Consider the following 26385-nt stretch of genomic DNA (forward strand, 5'->3'; position numbering starts at 1 on the left):
TCTCTCTGATGGACACACGTCCAGATCATCCGCTCTCAAAACTCCACCATCTCCCTCCCCACATCCACTACAGCTGGCGGCTCACCTCCAACTGCGCAACGCTAGGCGCTGTTTACATCCAACTGCCCAACACTACAATAGCGAATATTTCAACTATGCCAACCAGCCACAGACTGCACACAGCACAGCCAGTGATTTTCATACAGAGCGCTACGTGACGTTACCAACATAAAAACCTAAACTTACAGTGTATATATCGACACAGGGGTGATACAGAGATACTGAAAAATACTTGTGTGTAATTTTTCAAATGTTGTAACACATATATCTGCACCTCAGCAACCAAGTGAAGTTACAAATTGAGATTTTACCCTTCGCGGCCACGATAAACAGATGTCGTGTGACTAGGGCCTCCCGTCGGCTAGACCGTTCGCCGTGATGGACACGCCGTACCGTTTCGACAGCATTTCACATCACCATATAAAAGCAGCATGTCTAACTTTTCAGCCGCGCGGTCTAGGGGCGCCTTGCACGGTTCGTGCCCCCCCCCCCCCCCCCCCCCCCCCCCCGTCGGAGGTTCGAGTTCTCCCTCGGGCATGGGTGTGTGTATTGTCCATTGCGTAAGTTAGATTAAATAGTGTTTAGGCTTAGGGACCGATGACTTTAGCAGTTTAGTCCCATAAGACCTTACCATAAATTTCCAAATTTTTCTAACTTTTCCTCATTGGTGTATACGTCTGTATCTGAGGAATGTTGAAGCAGAATTTACTGCCGCGCGGTCTGTGGCGCCATGTCGCCGATTGCGCAGCCTCTCCTACCGGAGTTTCGTGTCCTCAGTCTGGTGTTTGTGTGTGTGGTTTTTAGAATAAGTTAGTTTAAGTAGTGTGTAAGCCTAGGGACCGATGACCTCAGCAGTTTGATCCCTTAGAAATTCACACACACACACACACACACACACACACACATTTGCAGAAATTACTCGCCGATAAACAATACAGTTCTTAGTAATTCTGCAGTACAGATAAGTAAACAGTCGAAAGGCTTGATACAATGATAAAAACTGGCATGAGCAAGTTTACAACGTAACAGCCGATTCCGGCCGATTTTCTTTTCGATTTCACAATACTTCTCGCATTCTTTTACATATTTTTAACCTCAAAATTAACAATCGTTATACCACTACACGCGTCTTTTCTGGCGCTTTCGGTGTCATTAAAAAGTATATAGTTCTATTTAAAAAAATTATATTTGCTTCAATATCTCGATCGATACACGAGTTACCATTCTCTATTACACACAAAAAGTTTGTGCTTCTTGACGTACTATCATAAGACCCAAACCTCGTTTCGATATATGGACCGTTCACAAAGCAAATGACTTAACGCGAGTCACTCTGTATATTTACACATACATAATACAACGATTTATAAATGATGTAAACGATAACTGTTTACAACATACCACAGCGGTTGAGGTAAAGTCGAGAAGGACAAATTGGTATAGGAAACTTATGGGCTATAAACCCGGAAATACCCTCAGATTGGCCTACAAGTGCCACTTAAGCTATGGCGCATGCGCGCAGTCCGGTATTTTTGCTAAAATCGTTTTTGAACATTAAAAAATTGTTCTCCTTGTACTAGCAAAATGTGAAATTTACGAGTGTGTAAATTTTGCTTCAAAATATCTTGAGTTTTATCAGTATAAAATGAACAAGTAAATCGATTTTGTTTGTATGTCCTTTCTACTATAAAACTACTGAGCTTATTAAGGATTAAATTGGCACCGAATTGTAAACGTAATCAATTTGTGAATTGAATTAAGTCTTTTCTTTCATTAGCCTCATAGGAAAGATTAACAAAGTTAACGAAACACACGACTAAGCCAGGGGAGTGTGGCGCCCCCTAGACGGCCAATAATACTGACAAGAAACTTCCTGGCCGATTAAAACTTTGTACCGGACCGATACAGAGTGAAAATTTCATTCTGGACACATCCCGCAAGCTGTGGCTAAGCCATGTGTCCGCAATATCCTTTCTTCCAGAAGTGCTTGTCTTGTAAGCTTCTCAGGAGAGTTTCTGTGAAGTTTGGAAGGTAGGACAGGAGGTGCTGGCAGAAGTGAAGCTGTGAGGACGGGGCGTGAGCCGTGCTTGGGTAGCTCAGTCGGCAGACACGCCCGCGAAATGCGAAGGTTCAGAGTTGAGTTTCAATGCGACAAACAATTTAAATCCGCCAGGAAGTTTCATATCAGCGCACACACCGCTGCAGAGTGAAATTTCACTCCGTAACACAGATAATATTTCCCGGATAACCAGTAATATTCACCGTCATGAGTGAGATTGAAAGGTTGCGCAATACATCAAAAGCTTTGGAAATTTTTTTATGTCGTCTGTGGGCAATATTGGCACTACCCTTGACAATTTCCCACGTGCTACACGGACCTAGGAGGTCAGGTTAGGTTACCTTAGGTTTGTTCTTATTGCGTGGAAAATGAGTTGCAGGTATTGTGGGATATTGGGGCAGATGAGTACAAAAACAGAAGTATTAAAAATAATGATTCTTGTGATTTGTTGCTCAGAAAATATGGGGAACGACCGCGAAGGAAGATTTTTTTTTAATTAATGAATGCAAAATTAACGAATAGAAGAATGTATACTGATATTTGTCTCTATGTATAAATTATTACACGAAAATGATCCTTTAGTGCACGAATTATTGCATGACACATGTCTATAACTATATCTCAAATACTGTAAGATGAAACTGCACTTGTAAATCTCAAGTTTTCGAAAGAATTACCAGCAGCAAAGTAGCTTAGCGTTATAGACAAGCGCTGATTGTTGGAACTGCGTCTCTTTTTACTATTTTGTTTTCGATGATGAGAATATGGGCGTCCGCTGAAATTTATCAGGAAGGATGGAGGACGAGGCAAGTGCCTATGAAACGGGACGGATTTCCAGTAAAGTATCAAACGTTGGACCATCAATAAACAAAAAGCTATGATCAATAAACAAAAAGCTATGATAATTTGTTTTTCGTTCAATCTCAATTCTCTGAACGAGTTTCCGTGAGTGATCTACAGCGCAACTTGAACCAATTTTTCATCCGCTTTCATTTCTGTTTGCAACAAAGTGGAGCAATTCTCACAGCAGCACTGTGTTTATCGTACAGCATTCCGCACCACTACATTACCGCACTATGTTATTTACAACGTAATTCTGTAGTACACGGAAAAACAGTAATATTGCACAATATTATTGGCCATCTAAGGACAGCTTATGAGTAGGAGAGAATACTGAAAATCGCTCGCATGCTGTCTTCCCCTACGCCATCAAAACATATTCAAATGTGTGTGAGTTCTTAAGAGACAAAACTGCAGAGGTCATCGGTCCCTAGACTTACACACTACTTAAACTAATTAATGCTAAGAACAACACACACACCCATGCCCGAGGGAGGACTCGAACCTCGTGCAGGAGGCGTCGCGCAGTCAGTGACATCCTAAGCCATCGTGGTACACTGTAAATATTGTAACGAGGTGTAGCAAGTAAACATTTAACTTTACCGCGAATAATTTACAGCCGATAAACAAACTATGTGATTAACATTTATAGTAGTAGGCAAGGTGTGAGGACAACTTGTAACACGACTTCACATGGTTTGCCACCGTTGCGGAAGTAATCCTCAGAAACTTTCGTATAATACTTTTCAATAATTACGACAGAAAACTGTAATTGGTGGACGTTTTATGACTATGACAGGCTTTGTTGTATTAAAATATGATTATGATTGTAGTTATGTTCTTAGTCAGTGGAATGCAAATTCCGAGTTCAGGTTTCAGCAGACGAAAAGTCAGGCCCTACCGTCATGGATCTGATGTACATTACGGGTTAAAGTGGTTTACAAACTTAATCGTGTATTGAAACTCGGCTGAACACCATTAACCGATCATGCTGAGAAAGCGTAAGAGTTGGTTTACAAAATTTTTACACCCACAGGTGCGGACAAAAGATCTATGGCTGTCATTTGTCTTATCTGAATAGATAGTTTCGAATGTGACTTTGTTTTCTTATAGACAACCCACTCGCATTTAACAGAAAGGAGGTCGAAATCGCTGTCTGCCCATCCAGATTTAGATTGTCTGTGTTTACCAAGACTGTGAAAGCAGTTATCGGCATTAACGATCTTTACGTTCACGTACGCTGGTGACGGGGAGAGAGACGAGACAAATTATTGTACTGTGTGAGCACTTGCGCAGTTTTAAATAAGATGGAAAGTTAACTCAGCGTCTGGACACAAGGTGTTTTAAAAAAAAGATGTCACATGTTTCTATAGGAGGTAGCACTGGTCAAAATTAGAATAAAAGTTCCTATAATTATATATCCAGAAACCAATACCTGTTGAGATATGGGTCGTTTCAGATGTGACAAGTAATGTATAGTATTTCCAGGCGAGGCATTGTTTACTAGAGATGGGATAGTAAATTACCAAAATACGCATGTGTGGGCAGATGCAAATCCTCCAGAAATCACGAAGGTGATACATCAGGATGCATGGAACTGAATTCGTTGGATTTATGGCTATGGGGACATTTAAAGGCATCGGTATACGTCCAGTCCTCAACGTGCAGACTTTACTGGAGGGTATGACCAATGCATGTGACGTAGTGCGAATGGAGCCAGGAATATTTGAAAGAGTGCATGATACACAGCGAAGAAGGGCTGAAGGATGTATCAGGATTCATGGTAACAACATGCAGCACTGCCTATATACTGAGGTGATATAAGTCATGGGATAACGATATGCACATATACAGATGGCGGTAGTATCGCGTTTTTGTATTCATCTGCCCTAATATCTCACAATATCTGCAACTCATTTTCCACACAACAACAACAAACCTAACCTGACTTCCTAGATCCGTGTAGCACGTGGGAAATTGCCAAGGATAGTGCCAATATTGTCTACAGACAGAGTTGGCAGAGCTGTCAGTTGTATACAGATGATGAATGTGAAAAGGTTGCCGACGTGATTGTGGCTGCACGACGGGGAGTAACAGACTCTGAACGCAGAATGGTAGTTGGAACTAGCCATATGGAACATTCCATTTCGGGGGTCGTTAGAGAATTCAATATTCCTAGCTGCACAGTGTCAAAAGTGTGCAGGGAATACCATATTTCAGGTATTACTCTCCGCACGGACAATGCGCCGGCCGAAGTGGCCGTGCGGTTAAAGGCGCTACAGTCTGGAACCGCAAGACCGCTACGGTCGCAGGTTCGAATCCTGCCTCGGGCATGGATGTTTGTGATGTCCTTAGGTTAGTTAGGTTTAACTAGTTCTAAGTTCTAGGGGACTAATGACCTCAGCAGTTGAGTCCCATAGTGCTCAGAGCCATTTGAACCATTTGACAATGCCGTGGCTGATGGCCTTCACTTAACGATCGAGAGCAGCAGCAGCGTTTGTGTAGAGTAGTCAGTGCTAACAGACAACCATCACTGCAGGAAATAACAACAGAAGTCAAATAGATTTACGACGAACATATCCGTTAGGACATTACGGCGAAACCCGGCGTTAATGGCAGCAGACGACGGACGCGAGTGCCTTTGCTAACAGCACATCTCCTGCAGCGCCTTTTTTGTCGGTGAAGTTGGGTTTCAACCAGTATATATACTCTAAAACAAACACACACACACACACAAAGGGAGCACCACAAAGGAATTATCCGAATGGGATGGAAATCAGTAGATGTGATGTACATTTGCAGACAAACAAATGATTACAATTTCCAAGGAGCTGCATGATTTATTCAAGACGGCTTGCCATTGATTGACAGAGTTTTATTGTATCCTCCAGAGGAAAATCGTGCCAAATTTTGTCCAGTTGGTCCTTAGATTGTGAAAATTCCGAGCTGGTTGGAGGGCCCTGCCCAGAATGCTCCAAACGTTCTCAATTGAGCAGAGATCCGGCAACCTTGTTCGCCAAAGTAAAGTTTGGCAAGTATGAAGAAAAGGCGTAGAAAATCTCGCCTTGTGTGGGCGGGCATTATATTGCTGAAATGCAAACCCAGGATGGCTTGCTACGAAAGGCAACAAAACGGGGCGTACGTATAGTATCATCAACATATCGTTGCGCTGTAAGGTGCAGCGGATGACAACCAAAGAGGTCCTGCTATCAAACGAAATGACACCCTAGACCAGTGGTTCTCAAGGTGTGTATCAGGGTGCGCCCTGTGATATTTTAGAAAAACTTATGGCCAAATATAAAAGGACATATAGCTACTCAATTCTATCCATTTCACGATACGGGACAAGTCCTTAAGTTTTGTTGAATAGTTTAGTTTGGTTAAGGAAATTAGGCGGCTTATTCTCCTTGTAGTGCCGACAGGATTCGGAACGTTTCATGGCGACTGTCTTCTCTCTTTCATTGCTGCTAATTTTAGCTATCTAACAGTAGCGGCTGTTTGGGAACTGGGCAAAGGTATTCCAAAATAATGATTGAAAAGAACACCCGTAATTAATTGTTCTGTTCTTACATTAACGGATGCGTCAGTAGACCAACTACGGCTTCGCTTTCTGTATCCTTTTGTCTTTCGATTAGAATGACGTCCTTCGAGCTCTGTTGGCAATAATTCGCCATTGGATCTTAATTATTTTTGTTAATATTTAAAATTCTGTCAAGAAGACGGGTTTTTCTTGTTTGCTGTTATCATTCAGAAACGAATTGGCTATATAATCTCGACGTCGACTAAGAGGGACTGAAGAAAATCGCAATAAAAGAGCCGAAAACACAGCAGCACTTGCATGTCTGCGTTGTTTTAAGTGCGCTGTCTGTCTTCGTCCACGCGTCAGCGACGGGATTTCCCGTTTAGTGTAATAAGTTTGTCCGTCGGCTCTCATTGCACCTGTAACTTTAACGACTCAGCCATGGTACAAGAACAGTCACAGCTGTCCGACCTTGGCTACATTGAATCGCAATAAGCAATCTATTCCGCACCCGCAGTTTTGTTTATTGTAATACAATAGACTTTGGCTCAGTACAAACATTAAAGGCTGCATCATTCCTCTTTTCTCAACCGCTACAGTACGGACTTCAAAGTGTCAATCTGCATTCTCGATTCCTAGTGTTTACCGAATATCGCCCTCGACCTCGTATACTTCATTTTGTACTTTACACAAAATTAAAGTTTCTGCGTCTGCCCACGAGATACCAGGAAAACTGCCTCGCTTGGCTGATGTACTGAAATTCGGTGTAAAGTTATATACCGTTATCGCGTTGGGCTTGTAAATCATTTAAAGCACGGAGACATTTTCATATGCCTTGGTGGTTAAAATGTGCGCTAAACAGTGACAGTCCAAATGGATAGTAGTACTTGTTATATGAAAGATCATGAAACCAATTACATCAAAATTAAGCTGGTTTAGACTTGTACACAAGTGGCTTTAGAATGAAAGAATCCATAGCGTTAATAGGAATGATGAATTGCTGACAGTTCTATGCTCGATATGTACGTCGTTTAGATGTTGACATCTTAGCAAATGCAATCTGTTCTTGCTGCATGTATATAAATTTTCACTCATCGAAATTATGTGCCTGGGATATGGTTGAGTGTCTGGTATCTTTATTATAGCTTTCCTCTCTTCTCCTATTTTATTCTTGGGTACCGGTACTATTGGATATATTCTCATATGCTGCATGTCTCTTATTTTATTTTTGGATCTTTCGATGCTATATGAGAAGCGGAAGGGTTGGGGGTAGAGTAAATATGTTTAATCTTTGATCCTCAGACAAAACCCAATATTTTTAGTGTTTTTGGCAGGCGTTATAACATTGCTAACCATTCTTAGGTTTTGTCTCATATAACGTCTCGATAAGGGTCACTGCAATACTGACACTTGTCACATACTATTTTGATTTGTGAAGAGGAGTGACCAACAGGTTACAACTTCCTTTGCACGCAGAAATTTCACGTCTCATAAGTGTTCCTTCTCTACTACATACGAAAAAAATAAAGAAAACTGCAGGACACGTACAGAAATCACTGACTTCACAACTGTGGATAGTCACATAAAGGAGCACCTTCAGAATTTCCGAACGATAAGGTAATTAGTGGTGAAACGGAATTCAGCTAAGCAATCAGCATAATTCTGGCGCAAAAATAATTTGATCGAAAATTATACTTTCACAATGCACCGAACGAAGTAGTTGCTAGACGTACCCGATCATACAATAAACTGATGAAGACAGCTCTTTCCTGCAACAATTAGCATTGTGTACTACAATAACAAGCACACCCAATCAGTTTGAACTCCTGCTTTCCATACAACAATTTTTTTAAGCGCAGCTGCTATTTTCACTTCAAAACAGGTAATTTAACTCTAAGAAGTGACATATATTTGCTTGTAAGCTCACTGAATTAGCCGGTAATTACAACAAATAACTCAGTAACCTTCTCTCATATAGGAAACAACGTATTGCCCATCTAAAATAAGCACTTCTGTCACACCAGTAACTATCTTTTGGAACCAGCATACAATTTGATTGCTAACTGTTCATGGATAGCTAGTTTACGTTAATGGTTTCACTTTAGTTTTGTTTGATTGTGTTAACACTGAAAATATTACCAGATAATGTTTCATTTCATGTAACAGATGTAACTAAAGTATAACCAATTGTCGGCTCTCTCAGCACATATGTTTCTTTATGGTCTTGGAATAACATAAGTTATACCAAAGGATGTATCAAGCTATAATCAGAGCAAAGTGGTGCATAAAGCAGCAAGGGGGTGTGTCACTTGCTACGTATTACACGTACTTGTCATATACTTTAATGCTAAACATTGATTTCGTGACGTTAAAACAAATGATAAACGTTGAATATGCAACCATTGTAATATAACACAAATTAAATGCTCGCGTTCACTTTCATAAATTCTTGGTGTGAAGGACATGTAATGACTAACTCAGTGGTGTTAAGACTTCTACGCGATTTAAGGATATAGAACGTTGTATTATGGAAGTGATATCTAATGTGCGAAGGATGTAATACAAGAAATGCGACAATATTAGAATAGATACGACGAAGCATTTCATCAATAACATAGATACAAGGTTTCACTGCCAGAGACACACCCCTCTGCAAAATTGCTGTTCTCAACAGAAGTAAATACTTTCACAAAAAAATTAAATACGTGATATGAAGTTTTGATTACATATTAACGCACACTTACCTCTTCTACCTTCCCATTAACGTCAGAAATAGTCGTTGATAAAAACAGTTTTCACCGTGCGTTTGGGCGTTAGTCTGTACAGGACACACGTCCACCCTCTGAAAACTAGAAAAGTGAATGAAATCATTCTTCCTGATCTCGTGCCATAAGATATTGTAATTAATTCTGTTGTTAAATTAAAGTACATTTTTCTTGTCTATTAACGTACTGGTATGTAAATCATAGACACACAAAATATTGGTAATGTATATGTATAGCGAATTGTCGACTTATGGAACACGCTGCCGTTATCTAAATTAATTAAAGAGCTGTACGATGGATAACAATTTGAATTCCTTTATTTTATAGGTTTTATAAATCAAGCAATGACGTAGTGCCACTCCCTTGCAAATGTTGGTGAACCTGTTCGGGTTCAAGAAAAGAATAGCGTTGGTACAATGACAGTGATGAAAAACGCGCGAAACGTATCAAATTTGATGTGTTTATGTATTTTTTAGAGCTACAAGTGGAAGTCGGCACTGATCATGCAATTAGAAGAGAGAATTGTAGAACTCGGCCGCGAAAAAGATATCGCTGCGTTGTCTGCATATGTTAATAAATTGGGTATTAAACAAGTGAGTAAGTTACCAAATTAATAGTGATACCCTTCTTGGGATTGTCATCGATATGTTGTCAGCTGATATGATAATACAACCTGGGCATTTACTAGTCACATTACGTCATTGTGAATTGAATACACTGCACTCTGTACTGTCTCTAAGTCAACGGATAGGGATTGAGAGTTTACTTTGTAAGTCTGCAAATTGTTCCTGAACCGTTCAGTACTATCATTGTGTTCTTCTCTTGATTGGCTGCACTTCAATGCATGTCATTCGAAACAATCGTATTGTTGCCTCTACCACACTGGTCACCATTGATATTTATGTCCATGCCATCACAGCTGTCGCACAGACTGGGAAAACAAAGTCGAGCTGATAAACAACAACCTGTGTTGTAATGTCAGTTCACTAAATTCGTGTAGGCCGTTGGTTAAAATTTTGGAATTCCGCGTCCGCTATTCCTGTACATGCACCGCCTCCCACATTTTTCGTTGATAGTACGAACTCACTCAAAAGAAACGACAGCATATAATGAATGAGCACTGCTAGATTACTAACTAAAAAGCACCTGGATAACACTTACTTAATCATTGCTCAGAAAGATATTGAATGTTTTTCATATATCTTCTTATGGTGTTTCCATCAAACTTGAAAAATGCGTGAAAAGCACTACTTTTTGAAGACATCAATTATATGCCTTCTTATGTCTCCTAGAATTTCTCCTGTTCAAAACTACCTTTCAGTACCTCAGGGTTTTCATATAATATTAAAAACACGTTAATTAGCCTTCTGTGATTAGCTTCAGCTTCTAACACAAATGAATGAAACAAATAAACAACCTCCACATTGTGTGTATTGCTGCTCACATTTTTTTTTTTTATCTGCATGTACACTCTGCAAACCACTGAGTTGCAGGGGAGACGGTATGCCACATTGTACCAATTATTACGATTCTTCACATTCCATTCACATATGGAGTGCGGGAACAATGACTGTTTAAATGCTGCCTTCAATGCTGTAATGGATCTAATCTTGCCATCATGATTGTTTAATTGCTGCCATCTGTGCTATGATTAATCTAATATTGTTTGATTTTAGCTGGTTCTTGAAAGTATGATTTCTTATGATAGTTTACGTCTATTTTCAAGAGTCTGTCAGTTCAGTTTCTTAAACATCTCTGAGACACACTCCCATGTGTCAGACAGACCATTTGTGCTGCTCCTGTCTGTGTTCATTCAATATCCTGTTAGTCCTATTTGTTATGGGTCCCATACACTTGAGTAACATTCTAGGATGGGTTGCACGAGTGATTTGTAAACAGTGTCCTTTGTAGACTGATTGTACTTCCCCAGTATTCTGCTGTAACCGAAGTCTACCACATGCTTTATCCATGACTGAACCTATGTGATCATTCCATTTCATATCCCCACAAGAGTTACACCCAGGTATTTGTATGAAATGGCAGATTCCAACAGTGACTCATTGATATTGTTGTCATAGGAAACTAGGAATTTCATTTTGTGAAGTGCGCAATTTCACTTTTCTCAACATTTAAAGCAAGCTGCCAGTCTGTGAACGACTTTGAAATATTATCGAGATCTGACTTAATAATTGTGTAGCTTCTTTCACACAGCATTTCATTATAGCTAACTGCATGATGTGTGAAAAGCCTGAGGTTACTATTAAAATTGTCTGTAAGGTCATTAGTATATAACATGAACATTAAGAGTCCCACTAAAACTTCTATTGATGACTCTCCATCCAAGATAACAAGCTGCATCCTTCCTACCAAAAAATCATCAGTCCAGACGCAAATTTTGTTTGATACCTGATATGATTGTACTTCCACTAAGAAATGTACATATGACATTGAGTCAAATGCTTTTCGGAAATCAAGAAATACTGCAGCTATCTGTTTGTCTTGATCCAAAGCTTTCAATATGTCATATGAGAAATGAGTGTGTCATATTTTGTTTCAGATAATTGATTTTTTTTTTTTTAAATACATGTTGGTTGGCATGATGGAGGTCATTCTTTTTGAGGTAGGCCTACTTCATTGTGTTTGAGTTCAGAATATGTTCTAGGAAGCTACAACAAATTGATGTCAAGGATATTGAATGGTAGCTTCGTGGATCACTTCTACAATTCTTCTTGTAAATAGGTGTACTCTGTGCTTTCTTCAAACTGGCCATAGTTATTTGTTTAGGGAACCTATGTAAATTATAGTTACGACTAACTGTGAGACTTTTCTTCTAACTGGTGGAGAAAAGAAAGGAACACCATCTCATTTACAACACCAAAAATATGTTGTGTATAGGAACTTGGTGTATTATCTCTGTGGAGAAATCCACAAATTCAGAATGGAAGTTCAAAGCATATCACATGAAAATAAATCATACGACATAGCCAGTTGTGAAGGACAGAAGTAGCTCATTGCTTGCTATTCTTACTGTTGATATTTCCGTATGTATTTTATGGAATATAATTGTGATATCTCGCTGTGATGTTGAATGGGACTGTCAGATTAAATAAAAGCACCTTCTCAGTGAAAAAAAATGGGTACGCTTACATGGTAGACTTTTTTATTAATTGAGGAAATTTTATTTGGGTTTTCAAGTAAGTTGAGTCTTGATTATAATAGTTTCATTGCTGGCTAAATGAACTATTTCTGCTTCTTGGATACATGATGACAGATTATTTATTTATAACAACAGTATACTTTTTGCAATATCAGTTATGCATGTGTGATTCGGTTAGGTCATTGAAATAAATAAATAAAACAGCTACATAAGTTATACGAAATGGAACTAACACAAAGAATTGACTTTTCAGGTAACAAAAGTTGAACTGTCATTGAAGTTACTTGTACTAAAACTTAGTGCAATTTATTCTAGAACTATACTAGATTCTTGCAAAGTTGAGTTGGAGTAGGAAACTGAGGGATTGCAGACATTTGCTAGATGCCTTCTTTGTCAGGGTTTGGCACCTTACAATGGAAACACCCCCCCCCCCCCCCCGTACCCCTATCCTCAGATATCTACATCTATACTCTGCAAAGCTCTGTGAGGTGCATGGCAGAGGATACGTCCCATTGTATCAGTTATTAGGGTATCTATGTTCCATTTCCACAAGTAGTTCTGGAAGAATGATTATTTGGATGCCTCTGTGCATGCAGTAATTATTCTTCTTATCCTCCCAAACCCTATGTGAGTGATACATAAGAGGTTGCAGTATATTTCTAGATCAATCACTTAAAGCCTGTAAACTTTGTAAGTAGCCTTTTGTGGGACAGTTTACATCTATCTCCGAGAGTCTTCCAATTTAGGTCCTTTAGTATCTCTATGGCACTCTCCCGCTGACTAAACAAACCCCGTGCTGCCCTTCTCTGTATACATTCAGTATCCCCTGTTAACCCCATCTGGTAGAGGTCCCACACTCTTGAGCAATATTCTAGAACCAGTCACATGAGTGGTTTTTTAGCAATCTCCCCTCTATCCGTGACTGGCCATATGTGATTATTACATTTCATATCCCCACGAAGTGTTACACCCAGGTATTTGTAATACTTGGCTGATTCCAACAGTGATTGATTGATATTAGTCATAGGGTACTACATTTTTTTCATTTTGTGAAGTGCAAAATATTACATTTCTGAACATTTAAGCGATTTGCCAATCTCTGCACCACATTGAAATTTTCTTAAGATCTGACTGAATATGTATGCAGCTTCTTTCAGAAAGTACTTTATTATAGGTAACTCCATCATCTGCAAAAAAACCTGATTTTACTATTAATATATCCTACAAGGTCATTAATATCCAACAGGCACAGCAAGGGTTCCAACACACTTCGCTGGGGCACAGCTGAAGTTACTTCTGCATCTGATGACGACTTTTCACCCAAGATAACATGCTGTGTCCTCCCTACCAAAAGTCCTCAAGTGGCAAAATGGCCCAGTGGATAGCCCGTTAAAAACTGAACACGAATCAAGCATGAAAATAGGAAGAATGTGTACTGAACTGCGAAAAAAAGAAGCAAAACCGAAACAGTGAAAGTTTCAAGCTCAAGGTGTGCAACATCAAGTGAATTTGAACAGCCAGGGAGGGCATCATGATTATGTGGTGACGGTGTTGGATTGCGCTGGGGGAGATAAGTGTTCAAATCTAACTTGTGCGTCATTTTATTTATTTATTTATTTATTTTTTTCACAAAATTATGAACCTTCTGTCAGGTCATTGACGTGTCTATTCTCCTTCTGTAGTCTTGGCAGTTGCCATACTGTACACATTGTCATACAGTACAGTGGTTTAAGAATATGAGTCGTGGTAAGACCCGCTAATGACCATTGTAGTTGTGCGCCCTAAAGCCCCCGTGGTAAGACTATATTCTCATTGCAAGTAAATATGACAAATAGTGAGAACAAGCGACAAACAGCATAGACCTCTCGCAGAAATGAAGACTGAACACCAATCTCTGTCTTCGCAGTGTTGTAGCTGTTCAGATTCACTTGATGATGCTCATCTGGAGTTTGGACCATTCAGTGTTTAGATTTTCCTTCTTTTTCACAGTTCAGTACACCTCCTTCCTATTTTCATGCTTTATCTGTGTTCAGTTTTTGATGAGCTATCCACTGGGCCATCTTGTCACAAAATGTGAACTGGTCATGTTAGGGAGTTTCCCTTGTAAGTGTCATACAAAGAAAAGTATGGGGAAAATACCATAGAATTTGTGGAATGATGCCAGAAGAATGTTGACAAAAATGTAAAGTGGATGATTATATTGCATCAGACATATTTCATAGTCAGTAATTGTATCCTAGATCAATTAAGAGGTGTGTGGAGGCTTCCAGACCCAGTCAGCACCTGAATATTGCATTCAGCAATGCAAAAGTGATACAAAGAGTCAAAGCTTTACTTACAAGTTAATGAGGGTTAATTAAAGCTAGGAATGAATACTGGAGGACACTCAGTGTAATAAAGAAACTTTGAAGTATCTTGGAAATGTATGAAAACAATTTGTTTAACAGAATTTGCTCATTGCTATTCTCCAGACACGGGTAATTACCAAGCAAGGTGTCAAGTAGTTAAGACAGTGCCTGGTTCACAAATCGAGGCTACCACCAGCTTGAGTGCCTCTCCTTTCCCCATAGATTTAATACTTCATTTTTAGGGCAGTTAGTGTCTCTGTTGATGGGACATTAATTACTAAACTCACTGCCCCGTTATCGTTTCTTGTGTGGTGTACATCTGCAAATATGTACGAACCTTAAAAGTTCACAATACATTGCATCTGTTCTTCATTACAAATAAAAGGGAACAGGCAGAATTTGGGAGGGGACTTTCTAAGTTTTCTCTACAGTTTTTACTGGTGTTTTCAAACACCAACTTCTGTAGCCCCATAGGGAAAAGTCCACTGTAGACACATGACAGACAATTGTGAAGTGTTTTCAAAAATAATGGCACAAATGTTGCTGCAGAGTCTTGAGCAGTTTGCAGAAATATGCCTAACACACATTTGCTCATTCAGTAGCCTGTATCACCTGAAACATTCATCTGCTACCATTGGTTCCTTATCTCAATGTATTCTGGAACCTGTCTCCTCTGTATAATTTTGACCTTAATGGGTTCAGGCATTCTGTTTATGTATTTTCGTTTTCCTCATTGTGTGGCCTCCAGAAAACTAGCAATATTTTGCATGCATTACAATGTAAACCTTTAAAGGAAATGAACTCTGGAATTAAAATCATTTAGCCTACTGCTTGCACACTGATTATGATCGGAGTGTGATTAACAATCCATCAGTACTCTTCACACTCCTGTCTTTGAAGTGTGTAGAATGGAAAGTTGGCAAATGCATAGTGCTTAATCTTCTACATGATTCAATGCCATTTCTTCAAATTCTTTTATTTGCCAAGAACCTTGGCCAGGTCTCTGTGCTTTGAAAGTCTTGTCTTGTGTCTTATAAGTTTCTGCAAAAACAGAAGAAGATTGTGCTACCACCCATCAGCTTTGACTGACAATGTCATCAGAAAAAGCGGACAACCCTATTTCATGCTTATACAGTATGATGCCCATGATGTTACTCATTACACATATGAACAGATGCAAATAATATGAAAAATATGTAACTGCAGGAATAATGTGAAACTCAGCAAAACCAAGCTAACAAAATCCTCAGCAATTAACGGAACCACAATAAAGAATATCTAAAAAAAAATACTGGTATCGGAAATTTCACGTGACATGTAAAGCTAAAATGAAATCTTCGGTACCACAAAACTAAAATTCACGCATGTAAGTGAAATCGAAAATCAGACCTCACCATTAACAAACTCCCCATAACTTCATAAAGTTACACTAATACAAAATTATGGTACACAAACAATTATCCACATAAATACACATACCATATATACTACAAAAAAGTAATAATAATAAAAAGTCAGCCAGCATAAATATAGCAATCTAGTGATGGTAAAAATAATAGGTCATCAATGAAACCTTTCAAATAGCCCATCAGGACTTCTCAAACCAGGAATCCTTCCAGACAGAATACCATATGTTGTCCTGCTGACAGCGTCACTTACATTGGTTCTGCGTCTGAACTGCAACAACTTGATCAGTCTCGTAACTTCTCTAAGAGTGTAACACTACACATAGTTGGCAGTTATACCAAATAAATTTAACTGTGATAAACATGTTGTCGCCCATTGCAACATACAGAGACCTGTTGGTGATCTTGTTGTCATATCAAAATGACTCACTAATAAACTGTCACAAACTCTCACAATATTATCCCCACAAACAGCACTCAAGAAGTCGAATGAATTGCTAACAGCACTCACAAATAATTTAGAAATAAACATCCCACACTAGAGAGCATCACTGCATGCACCTACACGGTCTCTGCAGACTCAGTTTATTTTCGTATACTGTGTGCCACCATGACAACATAACACAGTTACCTCACAGGTGAAAGCAGACAGGTGGTGCTGCCAATTTTGACTGACCTTAAGTTTCTAGTAAAAGAAAAATCTTAGAGTTTGGATGATACCTGTTGTGAAACTTAGTGTGTACATTTGTTTGGCTTTCTGGGAACTACACCCTGGTCCATCATACATAAAATGCATGTCTTCAAGTTCTTTTCTTGAGTAATGCTACATCAACAACAACCAGGTGTGAACTGTAAACGGTGGTAAACCTTATGGTAGGTACATCAGTTGATTGATTGATTATTGTTTTTAGATAATGGCACCAACACCAAGTACTGTGTAGTTGGGTAATTTTTCTAGTAAGACATTGTGATAGATCAGTGCTACACTACAATTTCATAGATGGTGTGGAACATTTAGAGAGACCACACAGAACAAGAGAAAATCAAAGAATAATACTAATTTGTTAGAAGTAAGTTAAAAAAAAAGCCCTAGGTATTATGTGCATATGTTTTCGTTTAATCCCCATACAGTGCTTTTATTGATTGTATGTTGTCACCTGTACATTATTTGTATGACAAGAATCAGGTGTTGGTTAATTTTGTCTCAAGATTTAATTTCTTGGGTGATCTTAGGTGAGGTTATTAGCTAGTAAATTTGAAAATACTGAGAAGATAAACATTTGATTCTGATTGAAGCACATACAAGGAGCTTGCTCTAGTAGTAGTTTTGCACGGTAGTGAAAGGGTATGGTCTTGGCAAACCGAAGTGGTGAGCAGGTGTCCCCCCCTCCCTCTACCCTCCTACTTAAAACGGAGCACCTACAGACTTCTTTACAAAATTATACTGACCCTTCCACAGCTCTTTTTTAAATCATTGGTGATGCAATGTGCAGACATGGTCAAGGAGTTTTAATTTTTCACGAAATGTGGTCACAGTATAAGAGTACAAAAAGTAGCAACTAACGTAACTAACATTTGAATACAAAAAGGGGTGGGATTTGTAAGTTGTGATGATGAGAATAAAAGATTGCCAAGAGTTTACGATACACTTTATCTGACTTTGAGGCAGGATGGAGGTATTGTACTTAGTGAGAGAAATCATTGGAATTCTTTTTAGGAGCAGGGCTGGAAAAAACAAAAAAGGAGCATGTTATGAGGTGGAGTATTGTAATATTACTCCTAAAAGTAGGGCGTAATGAGTAACCACATAGAAAATGTTACACTTTAGCTTGCTGCAGAAAAATGTAATATGCAATGTCCGTGCTATTTACAGTCTCAAGATCAGAAATCTGTACAGCTGTAGGAATTTCACATTTTTTTTTTTTTTTGAGAGGGTGTGCATACCACAATGACAGAAATTGATTTTGTGAATTTGGAAAAGCAAAATTGTTTCTTGGAAATGATTTGTGTTCTAGTTGTCCTCTGGAAGACTAAAATATTATTGCAATAAACTTCGTTACAATGTTTCTAGAGACTGGACAGACCCTCACAATTGGTTCAATTACAGCAGCAGACAATACAAGGTGGAATCAAAAATTTTTGGGACTGGTGCTGCCATGCGGAGTGGCATTCTGATGGGAGGACGTGTTTTGTGTCCACAGTGATTTCCGTAATACTCTGTATTTGGTGTGTGGCGATTTTATGATGGATCTGTGAACAGAGCAGCACGTATGTATCAAATTCTGTGCGAATCTCGGGAAAAGTGCTACGGAGATCCTTGCAATGATTCAACAAGTGTTTGGGGGACAGAGCATGAGCTGTACGCGTACGCTCTCCAAGACCCAAAAAAGCGAGACAGGTGAAGAGCAAAGTTAAGAGCCTGATCATCATTTTCTTTGCTACCAAGGGAATTGTGCACAAAGAACTTGTCCCACCCAACCAAACAGTGAATTCTGCCTACTACTGTGACTTTTTGCGACAGCTCTGTGAAAACGTGTGGCGATGACGGCCCGAATTTTGGCGTCAAGGGAACTGGCTGCTGCATCACGACAACGCGCCCTGTCACATGTCCTTGCTCATCATGACCTTTTTGGCAAAAAACAACATGGCGGTTGTACCCCACCCACTGTACTCAACAGACTTGGCACCTTGCTACTTCGCGCTATTCCCAAAACTGAAACTCAAGTTGAAAGGCCCATGGTTCGACACTCTAGAGGTGATTCAAGAAGCATCGCTGGCAGCGATAAACACCCTCAAAGAACACCACTTCCAGAAAACGTTTGACCAGTGGCAGAAGCGATGGGACCGGTGTGTACGTGCGGATGGGAACTACTTCGAGGGTGAATCTGACAATTTGTCCAAAGGTAAGGTTTTCAACAGATGGCAGCACCAGTCCCAAAAATTTTGAATAGTGCCTCGTATTGTGTATTGCATTCACTGACAGAGCAACAAGTAACCATGCTAAAAAATACAATAAACATTAAGGAAACACATCATGCAATGATTGGCGATGGCACAGGGTTATTACACTGTGACCCTAAACTGAATAATAAGAGTCTTTTGCACTTCCAAAATTAATACAACCCACAAAGGCTAAAAATAATCACATTGCACCAGCCACAAAGCAACACCGCTGAAACACTGTTCTTGGCCTTGGGATGAATTGATTATTGTTTGTAAGCTGCTAGAAATTGCCCAGATTGCTTTCAAGGGACTGGAAGCTGCTATGAACGGGTGTGTTTGCCAGGATACTGAGAGACAGTTATCAGATACATCGAAACTATCTCAATTACTGTCTCCTCCTATGGATACTGTCTCCTCTCCAGGAAGTATTTGTTGACTTGACTTGACTGTGACTAGTGTGTATCAGTGGTAGGTCTAAGGGCTCTTGTGCAAGGCAGGCAAGGACCAAGGAGAACTGAGGGTGGAACACCCAGATCTATAAAAGAACTAGTGTGAGGTGTTGCTTCCCCCTGATAACTGAAACATAGCCAGTGTGACACTCATCACCTGTTGTGAAACGTGCTGTGTCCTGTGTCAGAAAGCAAAACAATAGGGGTCTGTTTGAATAACAGTATCCCATAGGGAAGTGGTAGAAAGGAATAGGAAGGATCACCTTCTGCACTCAGTGTGTATGCCTGGAGACCCCATTCAGCATGGAAGAGGCTTTTCTGCCTGCCATCAGAGGAACAGGATTCAGCAAACTGCAGATTGTGACACACGTTGAAAGGAACACTGTCCCTCATCTGATCTCGGAGCTCATACTTAGTCCATGCTTAGCATACTTAGATGAGGTTGGGATGATCAGCCTTGCTCACAAAATTTTGATGAAACTAACAATCTGCAGCATTGTTCCAGAACTGATTGAGGCCTCCTGGTGATGCATCAGGTGGAAGGCCTGAAGCAGAGACTTAAAAGATTCTGTGGCAAATTAGACTGCAAAATCTTATGCATCTTCCAGTTGGGCATCTTTCAAAAAGATTTTTAGGCATTTGTCCATTCTATGGGCATTTCAAAGCCAGGCTATTTTGCTGCTTTTTATTGTTCTTACAGTGTTAGCTCTTTGTATGAGTGATCCAGCTCATTGCTTCTTCTAGATCTCCAGAAACCATTGTTGTCCTGAACTGCCGCATAGATCTTGCGCAGAACACTGCATTCAAATGTCTTGAGCTGCCATCCATCTGTACTGCCTGATCATGACCTTCTAGGGTCAGCAATTTCGTAATAGTGTGGAAGCACCTATTACCACCCAAGGTGCGCTGTATTATTTCAGTTGACATGGAGTTTGTCTTTTGACATTACATTCCAGGTAGTCAAAGTTCTGCACATGAAAATTGAAACGAGGTGCTAGTAGTTTATCCAAGTTATTATTTTCCTTCCTGAAGAAATTCAGGCACTTAGTCTTCATTTCATTAACAGTAAGGCATCTATTGTTCTCTCTAGTGAAACTCTTCTACTAATCATTGCTACATCATCAGCATATGCACATATCTGGGTTGACTTTTGTGCTTATGTAACCAGGGATTTGAAGAAAAACATTGTAGAGAGGATGTCCCCTTGTCTGACTCCTTTACTAATGCTAAACCATTTACTGAGTCCTCCATCCACTCACACTGCAGTCTTGGGACCACCGAATATTGCTCGAGTAAGTGAAACATACCTAGATAGTATTCCAAGCAATAGCAAATCATTTAGCATTCCTGCCCTAACAAGAATACCAAAGGCCTACTTGAAGGCAACATAGGAGTTACACTCATAAGCCTTTTCTTGTATTTGCCTCTGCACAAATATCTGATCCATTGTTGACCTATTAGGCAGAAATCCACTCTCATATTCTTCCAGAATTTCTTCTGCTATGGAACTAGCTTGTTGTGAATAATACTGGAGAGAACCTTATAGGTTACATTCATCAGGTTAATTCCTCGGTAATTGGAACAAGTCTGTCTCCTTGGATTGGTTGGTTGTAGAAATTGTAAATAGCCTTTTGCTCACTATATTTTACTCCTGCTACCTTCAGAATTTCAAAGAGAGTATTCCAGTCAACATCGCCAAAAACTTTCCTAAGTTTGCAAATGCTATAAACGTGTTTGTCTTTCCTTAACCCATCTTCTAAGATAAGTTGGAGGATCAGTATTGCCTCACGTGTTCTTACATTTCTCCTGAATCCCAACTGACCTTCCCCAAGGTCGGCTTCTATCATTTTTCCAGTCTTCTGTAAAGAATTCGTGTTAGTATTTTGCAACCATGAATTATTAAACTGATAGTTCGATAATTTTCACACCTGTCAGCAACTGCTTTCTTTGGAATTGGAATTATATTCTTCTTGAAGCCTGGGTGTATTTTGCCTGTCTCATACATCTTGCATACCAGATGGAAGAGTTTTGTCATGACTAGCTCTCCCAAGGCTGTCAGTAGTTCTGACGGGGCCTTGTTTCAACTTAGGTCTTTCTTAGCTCTGTCAAATTCGGCATTTCCTTAAGGGATACAATTTTTCGTTATATGTTCAAACATATGATGATTAATAGTCCACTCCCTGCTTGCACTTGCTTTTGACATAGCACAGAGCAAGCTTCCCCATGTGCGAAGTGTGTCATGTTGACTCAGTTTCACTGGGAGACAGTACCTTAGACTTGTTAGCGGAATGGGTGTAGTAGATCCTTGCCTCCCCTCTACGTGCCCCTAAACCCATCACTAGCAATCTAGTAAACAAGAGGTGATAGGTCCTACGTTTTATGAAAAAGAGACGGTATCCACAGAAGAGGACAGGAATTGAGGGACCTTTGATAAGTTTTGGATGTCTTGTTATTTAACATGATATAGCTTTAGTGTTTGTTTTATTTATTTTTTAAATCTTACTATTCTGTTTCAGATATTTTATCTGCATTATTGTTTATGATCCTGTTTACAATAAAGATAATACCTGAATCTCCCCCCCCCCCCCCCTCTTTTCCTCCACAGTAAAATGCATGTAAAGTAAAAATACCTGCTTGTACAATGCAGTGTGCTAGCTAGTGAGACAGGGAGGTGGGCCAGACCCAGATTGAATCTGCATGGCTTATTAGTGACTGCGGTCAGTACGCTGGCCAGACCGAGTGTGGTTTTTAGGCAGTTTCTTCCATTTGTTTACCCAAATGCTGGTCTGGTCTCCAATTTCAACCCAGAAAATATGATATGCAAACAGTTAAAATATGATCACATACAGAACAAAGTTTACACAATTCAGAGACAGGTGTCACTGAGGGCTTCCCATCTTTTGGTGACTGGCCATTGGGGTAACAGGAATTGGATCCAGCCACAAAGCTAAATAAAATAAATTTACCAAATCTCGAGTACAGCAAATCCTGTATTGGGCAGGGTTAACACTAGGAACAAGAAGAAAAGCTTTACTAAGCATCTTCGTTTAAGGGGAATGGTATGCCTTGCCTTCCTATGAGCTTCAACTGATTTACCCGACCATTTACATAGGCACCAACTGTTTAATGTGGACTCAAAATTGCAGGGGAACTCGACATTTTTCACGTGTACAAATCATTCCTTGACCTGATAGAAACTGTAAGTTACAGAAAAAGTGAAAACATGTTACTTGACTCTAATTAAATTTGCTCCTCCTTTTTTGCCATTTCTAGTAATTCTACTACACCCCGTTTTATTTTATTTAACTCCTTTTCAAATCAACTAACCTATCTTTGGTTCTACAACTCTGAAATTTAATGTGCTTAAATGAAGTATTGGAAGCAATGGTTTTCTATGGTCTGTGCTGTTCGCTGGTTCATATAACAAGACACAGGGGGAGAAGTACCTTGGTGTACCCCATGGCCTGAGCCCATTACCTATGTTGCTTCAGTTGACTAGTTCCAATAGTTTATTCTATTTTCCTCCAGAGAGGAATGCTGACGTTTCAGGAATTCACATGTTGTAGTAGGACCTTATAGATGGTACATTAGCCTGCCAGGACCCAAAGAGTTTCTTGAGACACCTGAACAGTGTCAGTCATCAGCAGATGTATGGTCACAGCAGACTCTGATGAGATCGTAGTGCTTCTGGATATCCAAGAGCGCAATCAACATGACAAGTTCATACACTGATGACATGTCAGCAGAGCCCTGAAGCCTGCAGTCAGATCTGTGATTTCACATTCATTTAGCCATTGTCATCACTAATACACTTGGCTAAGAAGATTCCAGACTTTTACACACTGTGTTGTTTGCACTACATGTTACTAAGCAACCCATCCACATTTGTTCTCCATGAAGTGATCCTTCAAGATTGTTACCTTATTCCTTATTGCTTGACTGTAGAATAGTCACATTTTGCAAGATAATATAAAAAAAAATCTAGATTTTGGGAGTAATGCTGGATGAGGTGTACAAAGTCATTCTGGGTATGAAGTAAGGGAAAGAGTTTGAAGATGGTGGTGTTTCAATAGAAATGATTAAACTGAGAGGAAAAGTTGTACAAAAAGTACTTGTAAGATTATTTACAGAATGTTTGTGAAAGAAGACAGTTCCTGAAAACTGGAACAGCATTGTAATATGTAAACTCCACAAAAACAAGACACAATAACTACAAAATGATCAGCTTTCCCTTCTTCTCGTACAAACTAAACTAAACTGTCTCTGAACAAGTCTCAGGAAGACCCTAGTGGTACTGACCGACTGCCGTGTCATCCTTGGCCTATGGGTGCCACTGGATGCGAATATGGAGGGGCATTTGGTCAGCACACCACTCTCTCGGCCGTTGTCAGTTTTCGTGACCAGAGCCACTACTTCTTGGTCAAGTAGCTCCTCAATTGGCCTCACAAGGGCTGAGTGCATGACCGTATGCATAGGAAAAACCTTATATTTTAACCAGGTAAAGGAGAAAGTGGGGTAGAAATCGTTAGAGCGTAGTGAGCTGCATTAGAAAACGAAACAGTGTGTATGACCTACCACTTTGTCTGTCCGGTATCAAGTCCCAGTTTGAAAGCCCGCTGCAGGACGTGGTGATGTCACTGCAGGCCGCTAGAGGGCACTGCTATAATCTGTGAGAACTGCTGTCGCTTCTGCAGCACTGGCTACGGAGGCACAACTGTCTTGCCGACCTATCAACACCTGTTTCTGCCTTTTAAAGCCAGCAAAACTTCTGCCTGGTCAGTCAGACGTTTGGTCCTGATTTCACTGTACTATTGTATTGATCTCATTACATGTTGTTGTTTTGGTTCTGTATTCACTACGTCTTAGGTATTTTTATCCAGGTTTGCTTGATAGACTTGTTATTCCACCTGTAGTGAAATTAAAAGCTATGTTGCAATGGGCATTCCACTGTCAAATGCAAAGGATAGAGTGAATAGATGGTAAGAGTACATCAAAGACCTCTATGAGGGGGAGGAATTGTCTGATGATGTGATGGAAGAAGAAATTTGAGTCAATATGGAAGACATAGGGGATCCGGTATTAGTATCACTATGTAAAAGGGCTCTGAAATAGGTGAGATCACGTAAGGTAGAAATGATAGGTAGCATCCCACCAGTATTTGTAAAATCATTTAGAGAAATGGCAATCAAACAACTATTCAAGTTGGTGTGTAGAATCGATGAGAGTGGGGGTGTACCATCAGACTTTCGGAAAAATGTCATCCACACAATTCCAAAGATACCAAGGAGAGACAAGTGTGAGAACTATCACACAATCGGCTTAAAAGCTCATGCATCCAAGTTACTGACAAGAATAATTTACAGAAGCACACAATACTTTTATTGTTTTACTGTTAGCCTGAGATGATAAAAAGAGATTATTAATTGCTGTTTGGGTGCTACTGCGATAATAATACACATTGCAAGTAAATTAGCTACTCACGACATCTGATAAAGTTACACAAGATGGACCATCTTACAGGACAATTGTCATTGTTGGAGCTGTGTGTCTATTGTTTTTGTTCTTCACATTTGTTCTTTTATCTATCATATTTTGCTGTCACATTTTTGGCAAATTTGCAGTTTTACGTCTTAAAATCGGATAAAACTCCATTATAAAGTATAAGTTAATGTCATATTTCCTTTTTTATTTCTTTTCTTGTTTGACAGTAGGATTTAACTGACCTTGGTTTAAACTATGGAAGTGTAGCCATTGTTGATATCTTCTGTATGACAGTGTTTTCAAATGCCTATGTGTGCAAGTGACTTGTCTCGCGATATGATTTATTTATTTAAAGTTTCTGTTTCAGGTGACTGCCATCATTACAAAAATATGCAGATACCAAACAGCTCCTGAAATTCTTACCTTCTTATTTCAGGCTACACATTATGGTGGAGCATCAGAAATTACAAGCTTTAGAGTAAGTTCAATAAATGCAATTTTCTTCTTATTTAATTGATTCCCACAGTATGCAAAGAGAGATTAAGAGTATCAGGTTGGTACTTTCTGCTTGCCACAACCATAGAAATAGAGCAAAGTGACTCTTAAAAACTATTGTAAATATTAAGTGGTCTTTTTCTAAAAAGCAGTACAATTTAAACAAAGAGAACGTATGAATAAATACCATATAATTCGCATAAATGAGAGAAATAGCCCAATATTATCTGTGTACATGGTTATTTATTGACTTAATTTGAAAACACCATTACTGCAAACCATGTTTTTAAATTAGTTACCTTTGAATAACTGGTGTATCATAATCGTGGTACTTATAACAACTGGATAAGTTTAGAGAACAACTTCCTAAAAAATAATCCCATGGCCTGCATTGCAAATCTTGCAAAGGGACCACAAAATAAATTCTGGATGGATAAGTACCCATTGTGTACAGACGACTAAAACAAGCGAACACTCGGACAGACTAAATTATTTTGTTCAAAGAGTGAATCTTTCGTATGAGTAGCATTGATAAGAATTTATGAATGGCGTAACTATGTTTAAGAACTACTAAATTAAGAACAGACTAGCTTATAATGTTCAAGCTTCTGTGCCTGGAGTAGTGAAGTCACAAAAAACATCCATGGGACTTGGTCATCTGTGTAGTGTGCATCAGCAGCATTTTTCACACATCTGTATTTGTCAGGTTTGTTGGGAGGGGGGGGGGGGGGGGGGACGTAGCAGAGTTGCGAGTAGGGAATATTTTTAATATTGCTCGATGGATGAACCGTGGCTGAACATAGCATCAGGAAGAAAGCAGTCGACCTAGAGAGATGATGGAATGTGAGACAGAGGAATCCGA

The 26385-nt window shown here is 39.5% G+C and overlaps 2 protein-coding genes across 2 annotated transcripts in view; one reads left to right on the plus strand and one right to left on the minus strand.

The window, feature by feature from the left end:
• LOC126169536 (protein hu-li tai shao) overlaps nt 1-9328 on the minus strand; it is a 425484-nt gene extending 416156 nt beyond the window's left edge. Inside the window, exon 1 of the mRNA XM_049920650.1 lies at nt 9224-9328. The gene's annotated coding sequence lies outside the window, so the exon portion shown is untranslated. The remainder of the gene's footprint in view (nt 1-9223) is intronic.
• Nucleotides 9329-9664: 336 nt separating this feature from the next.
• LOC126169612 (Fanconi anemia group I protein-like) overlaps nt 9665-26385 on the plus strand; it is a 277334-nt gene continuing 260613 nt past the window's right edge. The window contains exons 1-2 of the mRNA XM_049920656.1: nt 9665-9837; nt 25396-25506. Of these exons, the coding sequence (XP_049776613.1) occupies nt 9748-9837; nt 25396-25506 (201 nt within the window). The 5' untranslated portion in view covers nt 9665-9747. The remainder of the gene's footprint in view (nt 9838-25395; nt 25507-26385) is intronic.

The sequence above is a fragment of the Schistocerca cancellata genome, chromosome 1 (assembly GCF_023864275.1).
Source record: "Schistocerca cancellata isolate TAMUIC-IGC-003103 chromosome 1, iqSchCanc2.1, whole genome shotgun sequence".
NCBI lineage: Eukaryota > Metazoa > Arthropoda > Insecta > Orthoptera > Acrididae > Schistocerca > Schistocerca cancellata.